The 17646-nt window shown below is 32.7% G+C and overlaps 3 protein-coding genes across 7 annotated transcripts in view; 2 read left to right on the top strand and 1 right to left on the bottom strand.

Moving 5' to 3' along the window:
* The window catches only part of LOC126769442 (1-phosphatidylinositol 4,5-bisphosphate phosphodiesterase), an 88618-nt gene extending 81068 nt beyond the window's left edge, over positions 1 to 7550 (top strand). For 2 of the 3 annotated variants that reach the window (XM_050488244.1, XM_050488246.1), the window contains exons 17-22: positions 355 to 486; positions 2918 to 3095; positions 4840 to 5043; positions 5328 to 5484; positions 5809 to 5898; positions 7115 to 7549. In XM_050488244.1, coding sequence (XP_050344201.1) covers positions 355 to 486; positions 2918 to 3095; positions 4840 to 5043; positions 5328 to 5484; positions 5809 to 5898; positions 7115 to 7183 — 830 coding nt within the window. In that variant the 3' untranslated portion in view covers positions 7184 to 7549. Of the gene's footprint in view, positions 1 to 354; positions 487 to 2917; positions 3096 to 4839; positions 5044 to 5327; positions 5485 to 5808; positions 5899 to 7114 lie in introns of all 3 variants that reach the window. The other variant, XM_050488245.1, reaches the window with a different exon arrangement.
* Positions 7551 to 12140: 4590 nt separating this feature from the next.
* Positions 12141 to 13782, bottom strand: LOC126769559 (39S ribosomal protein L33, mitochondrial). Of its 2 annotated transcripts, none has more exons than XM_050488430.1 (3): positions 13634 to 13774; positions 13460 to 13563; positions 12141 to 12314 (listed from the first exon to the last, which is right to left on the bottom strand). In XM_050488430.1, the coding sequence occupies exons 1-3, from the start codon at positions 13672 to 13674 to the stop codon at positions 12262 to 12264; spliced, it is 198 nt and encodes a 65-aa protein (XP_050344387.1). In that variant the 5' UTR covers positions 13675 to 13774; the 3' UTR covers positions 12141 to 12261. The 2 variants fall into 2 exon arrangements, 1 of the variants encoding a protein (XP_050344387.1); XR_007669386.1 differs by lacking the exon at positions 12141 to 12314 and adding an exon at positions 13116 to 13221 and having other exon boundaries at positions 13634 to 13782.
* An 875-nt stretch (positions 13783 to 14657) lies between these two features.
* On the top strand, positions 14658 to 16497 carry LOC126769497 (ELAV-like protein 1). Of its 2 annotated transcripts, XM_050488351.1 has the most exons (2): positions 14658 to 15682; positions 15767 to 16497. In XM_050488351.1, the coding sequence occupies exons 1-2, from the start codon at positions 14938 to 14940 to the stop codon at positions 16069 to 16071; spliced, it is 1050 nt and encodes a 349-aa protein (XP_050344308.1). In that variant the 5' UTR covers positions 14658 to 14937; the 3' UTR covers positions 16072 to 16497. The 2 variants fall into 2 exon arrangements, with proteins under 2 accessions (XP_050344308.1, XP_050344306.1); XM_050488349.1 differs by having other exon boundaries at positions 14665 to 16497.
* Positions 16498 to 17646: the final 1149 nt, after the last annotated feature.

Here is a 17646-nt window from a genome sequence, read left to right as displayed (position 1 = left end):
CAAATCTATGGGATCTAATATAATTTGAAATTAATATTTGTTATATGAGCCCTGATGGTCCAGTGATGAATGAAACCACTTATGAGCAACAGTATAATCCAGAATAATACAAGCATAATAATACAAGCTCATAAATACAATTTTATGAGCTTCAGTATAATCCAGAATAATTTTGATATGTCAATGTTTGTTATATACATGATAAATGTATATAAACAGGCTGTTTTAAAAGATGTTCTTGAAAGTAGGAATCGAAATTCATTCCTATTATATTGTGCCTATGGCATGTGCCATATGGGACATTAGGATGATAATGAATTTTCGACGGTCTCGTCTATTGTCCCCCCCCCGCAGACTTCATGGCGGCGCTGTCGGACCCGCGCGCCTTCATGGGCGCGGCCAAGGAGCGCACCGACAACATGAAGCAGCTCGGCATCGAGGAGAGCGGGCCCGAGAAGAAGGCGCCGCCCGAGGAGAAGAAGGAGGGTGAGTGCCCGGCCGCACGCGAGCCGGCTCGCTGCTTTTTTTACGTCTGGTCGGAGGAAAACTTCGTGAGGACCTTCGTTCGTCGTAGCTTCTAGCACATGTATGCATTGGACCTGTTCGGTAGAATTAGCACCAATCGTATTTCCAAACAGAGACACCTTTTCCCATCAGTGGAATATTTAGACTGTTACTACTTTGCTACGCAAACGAATAACAAAGATTCTTGTAAACGAACGTATGTATGTATCGGTCTGTTTTCTTCCTCCGTTTTTGCGAATATTTATTATCTACAGTTAACATTGATCAAATGGACTTCTCCATCTCGAAATCGATTTCTCCAAAAGTTTTTCTGTACAAACGACGTCTAGATATCCCAAAATATCTGATATTCAAACGCGAACACTCGAGAATGCGAATGAACCAGATACTTGCAAATACATTTCAAAGCCATCCGTAAAGATAACCGGGTGCGCTTTGTTTATATTATGAGAAACGCGCAAATAGATGCCGAAACCATAATTTACATTCGAGCTAAAACATCAACTTGCGAGTAATGCGCTCGTATGACAGCGAGTATTTTCAGATATCTTCATATTATCTGACGCAAGTTATAATAGCGAGCGTCGATCTCATTTGTATTTAAAAAAAAACAGATTTTATTTTTAAAGGCCAGGCAAACGCGACCAAAGCGCCATAGGTACACAGTGGAAATTCCCCGCCTACGTACGAAGCGCTTTGAATCCACATTCATCATTCGCACTGCGAAACTATGGAATGCTTTGCCTGAGTCCGTATTTCCCGATAGGTACAATGTTGGAGTCTTCAAATCCAGAGTGAACAGGTTTCTTATAGGCAAGCGTGCTACATCTTAGACCGTGTCGATGCTTAACATCAGGCAAGTCAACGGTCAAACGCTGGCCTATTAATAGTAAAAAAAATATTCCACTTTAACATTGAAACATGGAGTGAACCTAATAAGAGTTATTTAACAAGTATTAAAGTATATAAAATAAAGTATTTACAAGTAATTAGCAAAACAACAAAAAAAGACACATAAAAAAACAAAAATCGCTTCTTCCCCTCACTCGAGCCAGACTTTCGTGGTTTGATCTCGTTCAGCTAATATCTGTGGAGCAGTCGATTGGCCTTACACATCTGTTCGCTACTACTTTCGATACGCAAACCATATACAGTGTAAAATCATTTAAAGTCTATTGAATAAGATGCTAGTGTCTTGTCGAATTTTAAATTTATTAATAATTTGAACAATTTGAACAGTGCAGTGATTTTAAACAATGTGGAAATTTATTTCAAACAAAGGTGAGATTCAGGGAAGAAATTTTACGACGATGTTATTTTTAAACGTTTTTTTTTTGTCGTGTCCGGCTGAATATTGTTGATCTTTATATTATTAACCTTTTCTTTAAATTAAGAAATATATATAATCAATAGTGGGCTTTGTGTCCATGTAAATAAATTATTATTTGTTGGGCTTGTAAGAACAAACAAAACTCACCGTAAAAAACGGCCATATAATAATATCCTCGATTATTCACACACGGCCATCTAATCCCAAACTAAGCAGAGCTCGTACTATGGAAACCAGACAACTTATATACTACATATACTACTTTTCTTTTGTAAATACATACTTATATAGATAATTAGAAATGTCAGAAAATGTCGAAGTAATATGCCACAATATAATAACTATAACATTACAAGAATACACGTATCAGTATAGTATATCACCATAAGTAGGTTCTCAATATTACACGAGTTAGTAATGAAGTGAGTTCTTACTGAATATAACCGTATTTCTATTGTTATTGTCTGAAGATATATGTCACATGTATACGCGTTAGGGCCTTTAATAAGAAGCTCATTGACCGTTTTAAGTATTATTCAAATTTTCTTCAATTCTAATGTAATTTTTTGACCAATTTGCGCGTCTTTCTATATAATTTCACAGATAAGTTAATTGATTTTCTTTTATTATATAAAATAAAATAAGTCGAGATGGCCCAGTGGTAAAAACGCCTGAATCTTATCCGATGAACGTGGGTTCAAACCCGGGCAAGCACCTCTGAATTTTCATGTGCTTAATTTCTGTTTGTAATTCATCTCGTGCTTTTCGGTGAAGGAAAACATCGTGAGGAAACCTGCATGTGTCTAATTTCATCGAAATTCTGCCACATGTGTATTCCACCAACCCGCATTGGAGCCGCGTGGTGGAATAAGCTCCAAACCTTCTCAAAAAAGGAGAGGAGGCCTTAGCCCAGTAGTGGGACATTTACAGGCTGTTACTTACTTACTTTTTTTTAATATAAAATAAAATTAGTAATGACTTTAGAGAATTTAAAAGTAAATGATTGTTATATTTCGTTTTGTTTATGTCCAACTCTCATAACGTAGAAATCTCGAACCACAGAACCGTTGGTATTCGAACCTATCACCGTAGAGAGCCTCCAGAAAGAGAAAGGCTTCGTGAAGACGGGTCGGAAGCAACAGAAGGATCTGGAAGCGATGAAGAAACGTCACTCGAAAGAGAAGATGACACTGCAGAAGCAGCATTGTACGGCGCTTGAGAAGATGATTAAGGGAAAGAAGTTAGTAGATTTATATTTAAATAATCTAATAAATTACTAATCCGTTTTTAATATTTTTTTTAGGGTTAAGTTTATTTATTGAGGAAGGTTAAAACTTGCGCTTAATTTATATGAGTATATGGGAAATGCAAAACTAAATATGTATAACAGTTATATATCGAATTGTCGAAAATCAGTACCTACTGAGTAGTGTAGTCGTTCGCGTTTAGGATAATAGGTTACGGAAACAAATGGAAATAAATTTGGCGGTCTAACTAATGCTCGATCGTTTCTCGGTATATTTTAACTATAAAATCGTTCAATGCATCTTGCTATTCATGAAATATTGTATAGATAAATTATTGCCGATGCATTCTATTTTGAATTTCGAACTAGCAGATCCTGACAAATGACTTATGTGTATATACCAATAATGAATGGCGGCCGGTACGGTTTATAGCCCATTCTAATAACAAGAGGAATAAAGACAAATAACATTCCGTTGTATTATATAGTTTCTACTCGTTGTTACATTGCAAAATTTTAAACCGATTACTCTCATATGTGTCCATCTCTTTTGTACGTGATATTGGCAGAATAGTTTTGCGCTCAACGATAGATATAGATACGCCGGAAAAAGAAAAAAAAAATTCATTGAATTAACGCGATATCTTTGAATAAATATTTGCTATTTACGCGGATAATGGCGTCGTAAATATCTGCGAAGTTGTTATCGGAACTTTGGAAGTAAAATTAAAGAGGATATAAGTTGTTAAATGGATTAGTGTTTTATTATGATTTTATTATACACAGCGATATATTAATCAAGAATTGTGTTTAGTGCATTTTAGCAGAACTTTTAACAAATCGCATAGAATATGTAAATCTAAAAAAATAAATAGTTTGTTTATCTTTACGCCTCCTTCAATTGGAATATGCTTTAGAAGTTTGTACTGCAGTGTCATTTAATGGCGATATACAACAATTATTATAAAAATACACTCCATGAAATAATACATATATGTATATGTATGGCAAATTTTATGATGTTCGGTCAAACTACGTCAAAATCTATAAATCTCAGACATCCGTTTTTATAAATAATATTCCCACGAAATCTATTTTAATGGACCTTGGTGAGAAATAAACCTACATCGAGTTACAACTTTTTTAATTCAATGAACGACGTTGCTTGTGACCGTGAATACTTAATCAAACTGGCTCTGCGTCTTATCTAATTAGAATTAAAACGAATTACGTCGTCTCTGTTTAGATTAAATAATAGACTTTATTCTAAACGAAAAATATAATGTAAACATCACATAAGCCATAAAAAATATATTATGTTTTATCGAGTCATAAACGTTTCATTTTATACATGGCATTTTTAATTGATCATCTCGTATAAAATTAGTTTTAGTCGGGCAGATCAATCGATGAGTATCGCATTGATTATTTTCTCTGAAATTATGAGGAGGTACATAAAATTAACCATTTTATAATATAATTTAATAAAATATTCACAAAACATCATCGTCAGATCGGCTATCCATCGTTTATAGTATAATCTTTCCAGCCCGGCCTAGTCGACAATAAACTTTAATGTCTAACTAAAAAGCGCAAGTTTTGCCTAATCAGTACCAAATTACTAGCTAGGCTACCTTCCCGAATTATCTGAAATACACGTATGTACGAACGCCAAACCGACGACGAAACAGTTCGAGAAAGCTCTCCCCGCCGGTGCCACTAATACGCGTGTACACAGCAAGGAGCAGCTGAGCGCAGACAGCGCGTTCCGCACGCTGGTGAACGAGCAGGCGGCGGCGTGGAACGAGCTGGTGCGGCGCCAGCGCGCCGAGCTGAGCGGCGCCGCGCGCTCGCGCCTCAACGAGCAGCGCGACCTGCTCAAGCGCTGCTGCGAGCAGGCGCAGCTCGCGCAGATGAAGCAGCTCGAGGCCAAGCACGAGAGGTGCGCTCTTGCGGAATGTTCCGCCTCCGAACCCCGACATGGATACTTGCATGGAGCATGCTCTGTCGATCCACTCGTAACCACTAATCTAGACCCGATGAATGAGAAAACATGCACGAACACTCCACCTTTAGTCCAAGTCCTGTCCCTAAAACTATTATATATGCGCAAATCAAACCCGATATAAAACAAATAATACATCATCGAAACTCATACATGTACACTTTACTCGCTTTTTTCACAAAAATATACAGTTTATATAGAAATAAAACGTAACATTCCAGGGAGTTGAAGGAAATGAATACCAGACAAGCAAAGATCAGCGTGGAGACCAGCAAGGAGGTTGCCAATGACAAGACTCTAAAAACCAAGCAGGAGAAAGATCGTCGTCTCCGTGAGAAAAAACAGAATAATACGAAAAAATTTATGGACGAACGTAAAGTAAGAAAATCATATAAGTATATATATATATAAATATATAAATGAATCATGAATATAATATAATATCATCACCATCAACTATCACTATTTGCCATTATACCATGTATTTGGTGTTGGTAAGATTTGTAAGACTCACAACCTGTCTGCTGGACAAGCTTAAGAATGCTTTTGCTGGTGGTTTTTTTTCCAGCCACACATTAGTGGCAGCCACCACTTTTTCGGATAATATTCTGCCACAAATAAATTCACAAACCCGCAATGAACCAGTATAGTGAGAAAAGCTTAAAAACTTCAAAAGTACAAATCTTATGAAATAAATTTCAGAATCAGACCATCAAGCAAAACCGTGAAAAGGACAAGCTGAAGGCAACCCACGATAAGCAAATGGAGGAACTGTCCAAGGACGTCGATAACGTAAGTGTATTATTGAAGATGTATATATACATACAGACTACTTCATTGGTCTTAATGGCTTGATGTAAGGTCGCAGACCCGCAGCTCCTGGGTTCAATTCTCAGGTCGAGCCAATAAAAAGGTATTGGGTTTTTCTGTCAGAAAATTCTCAGTAGCAACACGGAGTCTGGAAGTTGGTAGTGTGTACACTCCTGTGCCTCGGAAAGCACGTAAAGCCGTTGTTCCTGCGCCTGAACTCTTTCCGGTTGGATTACCGTCCCATCGGATTATGAGAGTTAGGGAATAGAGAGTGCACCTGTGTTTGCGCACACACTTGTGCACTATAATATCTCTTGCGTAGGCTAATCTCTCTTGAGATTGGCCGCCGTGGCCGAAATCGATCTGGAGGACATTATTATTATTATATACATACTTTACATGAAGATGTTTATGGTAAATGTGTATAATAACATTATTTTGTAATTATTATTTATATCAAAGAATAACTGACTGACTGACACCATGAAAATTTGCATTCCCTTTGCACAGCATCTTAGCACTAAGGAAGGAAAAAAATTAATCCCTAAGCTAATATATATAGGGGATAAAATTTTCTATGAAAATACTTCATTTATTAAGAAAGAGCTATGGAGAATGGTATCTAGCAATTCTCAATTATGACGCAAACGAAGCCGTGGGTATGGATTGTAGGGTTTTAACTTTTATAATTACTAACTCCCACTATTGTCTGCAAGTCTATAATAATATACCGATTGCTATTAGGAATATGTCAAATAATTTAAAAGTAGTGAATTGTCTATGGTTTCATCTTAATATCTTTGATTAGTATTGACAGAACGCCATAAGGTCACCACCACTGTCATAATTAAAAAGTTTATAGTGAATTGTTAGATAAACAATACTAAATACTTATAATGATAATAATACAATGAATGAATGATATTTTCAACTCATTCATACGCTCATTCATTCGTTGTTCCATTTACAATTTTGAAAATTGGGTTTTTGCTGCTTATGTATTTTTTTTACTTCTAATTGTTAATATTTAAAATAAATATCTTTATAACGATAAGTTAATATTTTTTTTTTATACATTACGAATATATGTACCTTTGTAAAGACATTCTATCATACTAAGATAATTTTAGTATTTACGAGCTAAAATTTTTAAAAATTACCAAAGTACAAATAAATTTTTCACAATATTTCATTCCAGCTGATCGAGATGTACAAGATGGAGGAGTCCGAGTTCGAGATGGCGAGTAAGACTGAATTTTTTGCATGAAAGTATCCCGACATAGCTCCGCTACTGGAGCAATTGACTTGCGCAGTGAGTGCTCAGTGATCTCTATACTTGTTGTATCCCATACGGTGTGTTGCCACTTAACTATATGGCATTTTCTGTGTTGGCAACTGTTCATAATTCTTCGAAAGTCGCCAACGGTTACATAATAATGTTATGTTTTTAATGACAAGATTCTTATTCATTCAACACAAGGATTGCCAAATTTCTTTAGTGGGAACGCATCTTTATATATAAGTATTGTATTTAGCGACTTAGTATAGCTTTATTTTACTTGAAGTTTTTTTTTTTTAATGTTTAGTGTGGCAAATGCTTGGTGAAAATATTTTGTCATTTATTAATTATTATTATTATTATTGTTATTGTTAAAAATTGATTTTGTATAATATATATATAGTTATATAATATTATTTGTTTGATTAAGAATATAATATACTATATAATTTGTATAACGAATTATTAATTAAAAATTATTTAATATTTTAGAATGTTGACACAATGAATGGGTTTTAATGAAATATTAATTGTTATAATGATGAACAAATTATTATAAATATGTTTATCAGTTTTTAAATGATTGATACTTGTGTATATGACTTTGAACATCTTAATTCGGCTTCACGGTATTCTATGACTCTTCAAGAACAAAATAAAATATTACAAAACAAAGATGATGTACGTTTACGTAAGTTGGTAATTTACTTTATAATATTTTATAACTATTTGTGATGTTTCCTTAAAACCTATCAATTGTGAATCCTTTGTTCGATATTTGTGTATAGATAATATGTACATTATATTAAGCGCGATTCACATCTATCATGTGTAGATTGGTGCCAACTTTGCGAACTTTATTAATATAACGAAATTTGAAACGAGGTTTAGAACCGAGAAATTATATTATTCGTTCATTTATTCGGCCTTTCAAAATTATTATAAATATTAATTATTATTAAAATAAATAAATATGTATATCACTTATGAACTGTTAAAAGAAATATATGTAATTTCATTATTAATTAGGGTTCTGAGATTTGTTTATAAGTACAATATTGAAAATTCTAATTTAAAAAATGCACGCCATATTTAGTGACATTTCATTTCGTCAGTAGTTTAAAAAAAAAAAACAAGTGTTCTCTTACGGGTAAAATTTAAGTAGGATTCTGCTTAGAACGCAAGTTCATATATGAACATAACTTGAGCTATATTTTTCATTCATAATGCGCCTCAAATACGTAATTACAGTGCGCAGTAGTCAATGTTTATGTTACGCCGCTCGTAACTATAGCAACGCGACAATGAATTTTCCCGCGAATGAATTGACATGCGCAGTCAGCGCCATTTTGAGTAGATATTTTGTGAATGGTGACTTACGATTATAATTAGATGTAGACTAACGAAAAGGAACCAATCCATAGAAACACCAATATTTGAATATGAGTATGAATGAAGACATTATGTTCGCAGAATCATTTTACAAATATGTTGCCTAGAGGCTGAACCAAATCATTGCCTATGTTATGGTTTAAAAATAATATATAATAATAAATAACCAAGCTATCCAACCGTTTATTAGAATCGCCTTAAATGCAAAAAAGACTTTTATAGTAAATTAATCTATTTATTTATTCTTGTAATGAGTGATTTTTTTCAGTTTTTTTTTCAAGTCAGGATTTTATTTAAATTAAATCGGATTTAATTTTTATAGACAGCCAGTAAATGTTACATTTTGCGTATTCTTTTTTCGAATATAATTTAAATTCCCGCGTACGTTTGAGAAAAAATATTATAACAGCTCAAAAGTTCCTGATTAATAAATCAAAATAATATTTAGAATCTCATGTATAAATACAACTAACATATTTGAAGATTTCACATAACGTGTGTTAATTATCACATAAAATAATTATAACTCTTTAAATTATATGATAACATAATACGACCTTCATAGTTAGTACCGAATTTTTAAAAGTTTTATAATATTTTATTCGAATAACGTACCTACTATGTACAAACCACGTAACTGTTAATATTATGATCTAAACAAAAAAACATTATTAAATTTTACAATTACATAAACTGTAATACAAAAAAGGCTATTATGGACTCCGGTTTCAATTAAGTTATTCATTAAGGAATCCATGACATGTGTCAGGGAGACTAAGGTCACTGATTGGATGAGTCGAAATGACGTCGGCGAACGTGACGTATATCGTTCATTACTTGATAAATAACTGAAATAATTACTAATAACAGTTCGTTCAAAATCATGTTTCGTCGAAACTTTTTTATTTGTAATAAATTCATCATGACTTGTAATAAATTAATATAAAATTATTAATTAATATAAGTATGAATATCTAAATATAATAATTAATATATGTATTAGTATTAATAATAGGCTTAATCATAAACTAACCATGACTGAAATATTAGACAATTAAACTGTATAAAAACATTTTGAATGTTGTATTAGAATAACAATAATCTATTCTGATGTAGGTAATGGATTTGAACTAATTTGACAGAACTAAAAATATTGCTATCTTTTTCGTGTGCGGTATGAGTAAAAAGGATAGTATAATACACACGAAATAATTTGGCCAGACTAAATCTGCATTATATGAAATTCGAGTCAAAGTTATATCTATCGCCTTTCGTTTCTTTGACATATCAAATACTTATGTAATTTATATACTATTTTTTTTAAAACATACTCAAAACTGTATATCCTCGTGTAATCATTATAGGATCACATAGAGAACAGAATTATGCTAGTTCACAATTGTTCTTAAAATTTACTACAAACACAGACTCATAAATGGCTTATCTCAATTGATTTTTTTATTTAAAATATATATAAATGTATTAAAAATGTTTGAAATCGGCATCGAGCGTAAGAAATACATGTTGCAAATATAAATTAATAAATTTGAATAGCACACTTTTGTATCTTAAAACTACTGCAGTCATTAGTAACTAACTTCAGTCCTGTCAACTTAAATCGCGCGGTCGACTATACATATTTTAGTTTTGTCAAAATGGTCAATTTTAGATATTGTGTAGGAACAACCATTATTATTAAATCAACCACGTTATCGGTGATTTATGCCTTATGACACACATTCCTAATAAATTCTTTACACACATAATCATTCATCTTACATTCATCTTACAGCTTGTCTGGCGTAAAATATAAGCCATTACTTAATTTAAGGATCTTTATTAAGGATCGAAATCTGTCTGTTGACGAGTATGGGCTAAATTCTAAAGTGACACCTCACCATCAGATGGCCTTACTGTTACTAACAGCTAATCATAAATACAATAAATTTCAGTAAAGGACCAATTGCCAACGTCATTAATATTAAGTTTGGTTTTATCGTTCTGATAATTAATCTTGATATATGTTATTATTGTAACGCGACCGGACCGCTGAGAGAATGCGTTCCTAACAGGTCACTGGTCGATAACGTAATAATACTATCAGTTATTCGCCCTACCGTATATATTATATAAATCTATAATACAAATAAGACAGATATTATTTGATTATATATATATTTTATTATCTATCATATTTGTAATCGTTGTTTAGCGAGTGATAAAAAAAATAGAAATGTTGTCTTCTCTCAAATGTCAAAGCAATAATGACAGAAAGAGCGAAACAGTTTCAACTATATAGCTGCTAAGCAATGTTTACAAGTAAAGTCGTATGTCTCGTGACATTGGTAGAAAAATTTGCGCTCAAATAGCGTAAATACACGCCAGATAGAACAAAAAAAAGCTCGTATGTCATTATGTAACTTACATTTTTTTATTATATTTGATAGTCTGACTGGCAAGTTAGCCGCTTGATGGTAAGTTGTCAAAACTGCCTCTATACAGACATCAGCCTTGGGAACTAAGATGTTATGCCTGTATATGTATGTATAGCCATGACCAACTAATAGATCTCAGGAACACATTCTCACAGTGGGACTTTGGTTACGTCTTTCTAGGTCAATATTCAAGTATTTAAATGTGAAGTATATATTTGGTTTTACGATGATTAAAAGTTATTTTTTTAGATTTTAATGAAATTAATCTAGTCAATTTTATTATTAATATATTATATATGTATAAAAGAGCATTGATTTTTAAAATAGTTTTAGAGGCATTCAAGTGTGACATACTATTTGATAGGACATTTCTAAAACTTGTCAAAAAAAAAATTATTTCATTGTGATATTCTCATGATACATAATGTTACTCATGAGTCGATTAATGCAATACTTGAATACCCTTTAAATATTATATTTATGATATATTAAAACAATAATTAATGTAAAATGTCTTATAAATTATTCATCAAATTGTGTTTTTTTCTGTAATGTAAAATATAATTATAAAAATATGTCTTATTACAGTATTTATATAAATTTTATTTTAAAAATTGTAGTTTTAAATTGATGATTTAATAAAATTTATTTAAATGTAAAAAATAGTGAGAGTAATTATAAGTGTTTAATCATTTTAATAATGTTTAATAATACTAAGTATTCTCGAAGATCTAAGTAGGGTTATGCTTTTATTGCACTTGAAAAAATAAAACTTTTATAGATAATATTTACATAACAATCGTTTTATATTCCATACCAAATTATAAAGTTATTAAATTATCTTTTTGTCCTATTGTTAATAAAAACTGATTTGAAGATGTGTATAAATTTTATAAAAATTAATACTTAGTTATAAGAAATATTATCTGTTCCTTAATTTCTTCAACACAACATTATTAGATTTCAATGCACATTTTGAATGTTACATTTCATATAATTCGAGATTATTATAAGATTGAAATGTGAAGCATGTATTATTCTAAATTTATTGTATTTAAATAATTACATATTTGATGAAAAATGTTTATAGTACTTAAAATAATTTAATAGAAATAAAATGCATTATATCCCAAAGATTTTATTGTTTTAAAGTTAAATAATTATATTATTTCAACAAGATGAACATGTTTTATTTACCTATTACTTAATCTACTAAATCTAAATAAAGCAAATGTATTATTACTTGAGGCTTCTTATCTTCTTTCTTTCTTTGTATATGCTCTCATGTTGAACTGAAAAAAAATGTTTTATAATAAAAAACCCATTTTGAGTATAAAATATCATCATTATGATAAGGAAAATTAATGTGCAATAATTAAAACTTAAAGACAGATAAATTCATACACTCTTTATTAGTTTTAGTCAACAGCAATACAATAAGCGCTGTTTTTTTTTATAGAATAGGAAGGCGGACAATCATATGGGCCACCTGATGGTAAGTGGTCACCAATGCCCATAGACATTGGCATTGTAAGAAATGTTAACTTAGCTTACATCATCAATGTGCCACCAACCTTGTGAACTAAGATGTTATGTCCCTTGTGTCTGTAATTACACTGGCTCACTCACACTTCAAACTGGAACACAACAATACCAAGTAATGCTGTTTTGCAGTAGAATATCTGACGAGTGTGATACCTACCCAGACGAGCTTCCACAAAGCTCTACCACCAGTAATTTATTAGCCAGTAGTTTTTGAAAATTCCATTCATAATAGAGTATTAAAAATAGTAGGGCCACATATAGTGTTCTATCTTGATAAACTACGGAGTTTGTCAAGACAGAAAAGTCAATAGACAGTACCAAAGGAACAAATTTTATTGCAGTCAGAAGGTGTCCACACTAATCTATTATTGCTTCCTAATCATTTTATATGTGTAATTTTAAATTATACATATAAATTTACAGTTCAAACCAAAAAAAAATTATTTTCAACACTATTAATAGCATATATTTTTTTATACAAAGGTAAGTTACTTACATAATAAATACAATAATTCTTGAAAATATTGTAGAGATCATTGTTAATCATCATACAAAGATCTTATAAAGAAAAAATGATCAACAATTTGAATTATTATATATGAAACCTTTTTGGCTTTGATGAGTGTACAAACTGACTCTTTAGAGAAAAACTGGCTGGAATAAGAGTGATATAAAACCTTATTACAACTTTGCTACTAATAAAAAGTAACAAGACCAATACATAGACATCAATGAATATTTAATTAAAACGGGCTAGATCACTCAAAGCAGACTATTATATAACTCGTTACAGTCTACAATTTGATTTTCGACTTCGACTTTAATTTGATAGTGAAATTCTTATTAGTAAATATAAGCACATATAGGTTATAAAATTAAACATTGAACTTACTGTAAGGATCATAGCGAATCAATTCCAATTTATCCGCTAAGCGCTCTCGAATAGCATTAAATTTATGACCCGAAACTACACTTTCCATAAGTACCATAACATGTCTGAAAAATATGTAAAGGATTATTTTAGTGTAGTCTAAATATCGCTATGACCGCATCAGGAAGTACTTACTTGCTTTTTGCTTTCTTAAGCAGTACATTAGTTATAAACATATTGTACAGTTAATGACAATAAATACTTTGCGATAATTATTGGATTTTTTTTTATAATCGTACATAACATAACCTATAAATTTTATTTGTCACATTTGACAACAAAAGTCAAGTGTCAGTATAAATTTCTTGATTCAGCTTTTCTCTATAGCTAAAGTCTAAGGCGGCATATACATGAACCTACTAAAAAAGAGGCACTACCAATATGTGATATTTATTACTATAAATAAAACTCATTTGTGTCCATTTGTAAGAATTAAGGCACCGCTTGCTTATGATTTTAATACAACGAATCGTGATACTACAGCGGTATCACGATTCGTTGTATTAAATAATTATGTTACGTTATAAAATATATTATGTACGCTTCTTTTGGTGTCAAAATAGATTAAACAAATTCAAAACAAACTTTACTGTAGCCAAAATCGGAATTAATAGCAACATATTGTCAAATTTCATTAAATAAATTTCGTAGCTACTGCAACAGATAACTGATACCATGAAAATTTTGAATAATATATAATAGTTAATGGACTAAAAGAAAAAGTCAGTCAATTTTTATATTTTTTTAGTCAGATTTTTGAGTTTTGATTTGAAACGATTTTTAATTGTTTTTAATCAAAAGATACGTTTTGTAAAGTATAGCTTATAATAAAAAATTTATATTCTCTGAGCGAAAAATGGACCATGTAATCGTCAGAAAATAAGGGTTAAGACTATGTTATTGTTTTATTTGTTTTAAATTATAAAAATTAGAATTCAACTTACAATACATTTCTATCAAATTTTGACAATCGTATGAAACATGTGTATACGACTTTATAGATTATGTAAAATTTTGTCTGTAGTTAAACTTCAGTACAGATAACTTATGAAATTATATTAAATCGTGCCACGTAAAATTTAATTAAAATATTTTACAAAACACGTGTATATTTTACAATATACTGTATTATATATATTTTATTTGTGAGTATTATTTCAATGAAGTCGGACTGCATATAATATTGTACTTATTATGATTAGACAGTTTAAATTAATACAGTATATTGTTCTGGTAACATTCTAAAAACAAACTCGTTCATGTGTCGTGTGGTGATGAACTTGTGAACCGGCGTTGCAGTTGGCGTTTTCGTACAATTTGGTTTTTTTGTGTTCGTTCTTTGTTCGTTTTCCATGTTGCAAATGAAATAACCAACCTCCATCTGTGTGAGTTTTATTAGTATTTTATTTTCGGTAGTGTAGTTTGAACATTAAAGAACAATGTTAAATAACGAAATGAGTATAGAGAATGGCGGCGGCGACGCTAATTCCAATGTGTCACCGACCAAACTCATGGTCAACTATATACCAGAGCTGATGACGCGCGATATGATGTATGCTCTTTTTTCTGCGATGGGAAAAATAGAAAGTTGTAAATTAATAGCGAATAGAGGATATGGATTCGTAGAGTACGAAAAACACGAGGACGCAGAGAAGGCGCGAGTTGCGTTCAACGGCCTGTTGATGCAAGGCAAAACACTGAAAGTGTCATTCGCACTCCTTAACCCCGAGAACAAAGTCAGCCACAAACCCGATACTGAATCGAATCTCTATATAAGCAATTTGCCTCCCGACATGACCCTCGAGAGACTGAATAGCTTGTTTAGCCAGTTTGGAAACATAACTAATAGTCGGGTGTCTCAAGGTATCGGATTCGTTTGCTACGAAAATCGGCAGCAGGCGGAAGACGCCATACAGCACATGAACGGACAATCACCGATACCGGGTGCGGGGGCGATAGTAGTGAAGTTTGCGAACAAGCCCAGTTCCAATAAGAATTCAGTTCGGTCTAGGGTAGGCATTGCCGCCACGCCATTAGCCTATAACGGCGCGGCGGCCGTCTTCAACGGTACTACGCCTGCCTTCAACGGTACCAATTTGAGCGCCGCGTTTGGCGCACGACCGGCAACAGCATTCGCGCCCGGCTTCCCGCAAGCCTCGCCACCCCCTCTACTACCTTCTCCCGGTAAGGCACTACCGTTCATCAACAAAGGCCAACAACGCTTCAATCCCATGGCGGCAACTAACCATACTCCGTTACCGTTGATAGGCGCCCCTGCCAGTCCCGTGCCCCTGCTAGGCGCGCCGGCGGCCCCGCACCAAACCACGGTGTATGTATACAACATAGGTGAAGACACAGAGGAATTGGCACTATGGCAACTCTTTGGCCCCTATGGTGCAATTGACTCCATAAAAGTGATTAAGGACCCAGAGACAAAGAAAAATAAAGGTTTTGCATTTGTTAATATGCGTGAATATGATGAGGCAGCGATGGCTATCCAGACACTGAATGGATACACGCTCAATGGACAGGTTCTATCAGTTAGCTTTAAGACTCAGAAGAGAAATATGTAGGATAAGGACGTTTTAAACGTCAACTCGTTTGTGATCGTCCCAGGGCCGATACCTTAAAGAAAGATTTCATTCCAATCTCAAAATATTTTTGTAGTTGAGACGCGAGATCCTTTATATGCATTTCAAATTAGTCGCATAAGTATTTTTGTAAGATTTGATAAGTTTTGTACTGGCGAGAGAGCGACATGACTACCTGTGAGTTAAGTTGGCTTGACAGTATCCTATATGTGTACTTTTTATCGTATGATATGGTATTATATTATTGGACTATGTATGGACCTGTCGGATATGTATTTCTGCCTGGGTGGCGCAGGGTCCGCCTGCCAGTCCCCCTGTGTCCACCCTCACCCTCCAGGTATTTTTATTTTATGTAAAACAAACAATTGTATGTTTTTTATCTTTAATAAATTTCATGTTTAAATAGAGTGTATTGTATATTTCTCTATTTTTTTTTTTCTATATACAACAATCCTCATCCTATCCTTATTTACTTACATAATATACATTATAATCCATAATAAGTATTCATAATTATTTGTGGCAGTAGTTTTTAACATATACATAATATTTTTATAGTGTTTATTGTCAGTCGGCAGGTCAGCTGTGTAAACTGCTTAAATATTGCATGTTGTGTAGTAAAGAACAGAAATAAGTTTTTATTTGTTTATTTTAACGCTCATTTTTATGTTCCCCCCCCTCGTTATTGTATCCGTCATTCGTTAAATATTTTGATATTTTTGGCGCGAGTCAGTCTGCTCGCTAGTTTAGGAAATCTTACGTTACTACTGAATACTTCGCGTCGCCTTGAGACCGTCACGGATGATGTTTCATTTTAAGCTTTAATCTCATAATTTGTAAGGCTTCGAACCAGTCCGAGGGTAGGGTGGGTTACAAGTTATTCCAGACTTACTTATATGTGAATACTAATTACTAGAGTATGTTATCTTTGTGCTTTCATGGGACATAGGAATGATAAGATAAATAAACACAGTGGTCCAAAACGATAGCCACCAAATCAAGTGTTGATTCTTCGAAAAATAAAGTTAAACTTAGAAATTTGGAATGGATGCGTATACGACAGGACGTCCGTTCAACGTGAGAAGGGTGAGTAATATAAAAACATACTATGTATATAATATCAACTCAGTATTATAAAACGTCCATATATTTATTATAAAACTATTTTCATACTGTAGTCCTAAAGTTACACGTATAATACGTTACAACGGTGCGTGATAACACGGTCGGCTGAACTGATAATTTTAACGCGAGTTAAATGTACTTTTCATAAAACACAATAACATTAATACTGCCGTACATGATAGTGTCAATATAGTGCAATTGCCCGACCATCGGCCATTGCTTTGGACTCTCATCTGTCCTTCTCAAGGGCAACGTCTATAAATATTTTCGTCTGTACTTATGTGTGTGCCGACGACCTTTTTTACGTCGTTATTGGTAGAGTAAAGAAGCGTCGATTTTTAGTTTAAAAATTATAGTCGTTTTCCTTTTGTTTCTATTGGATTTTAATTTGTAAATATATAAATTAAAAAATAAATATCGTATGTATTAAAT

Source organism: Nymphalis io, chromosome 7, assembly GCF_905147045.1.
Source record: "Nymphalis io chromosome 7, ilAglIoxx1.1, whole genome shotgun sequence".
NCBI lineage: Eukaryota > Metazoa > Arthropoda > Insecta > Lepidoptera > Nymphalidae > Nymphalis > Nymphalis io.
The sequence above is the reverse complement of the archived record's forward strand: the minus strand, read 5'-3'. Positions and strand labels throughout refer to the sequence as shown.

Bases quoted from the DNA above. Each gene is read 5' to 3' on its own strand.
- LOC126769559 (XM_050488430.1), bottom strand. From the start codon at position 13,674: ATGTTTATAACTAATGTACTGCTTAAGAAAGCAAAAAGCAA. The intron at 13,564-13,633 runs GTAAGTACTTCC...CATATTTTTCAG, and splicing joins CTTAAGAAAGCAAAAAGCAA to ACATGTTATGGTACTTATGG. The intron at 12,315-13,459 runs GTAAGTTCAATG...ATTTTTTTTCAG, and splicing joins GATTCGCTATGATCCTTACA to TTCAACATGAGAGCATATAC.
- LOC126769497 (XM_050488349.1), top strand. From the start codon at position 14,938: ATGTTAAATAACGAAATGAGTATAGAGAATGGCGGCGGCGACGCTAAT.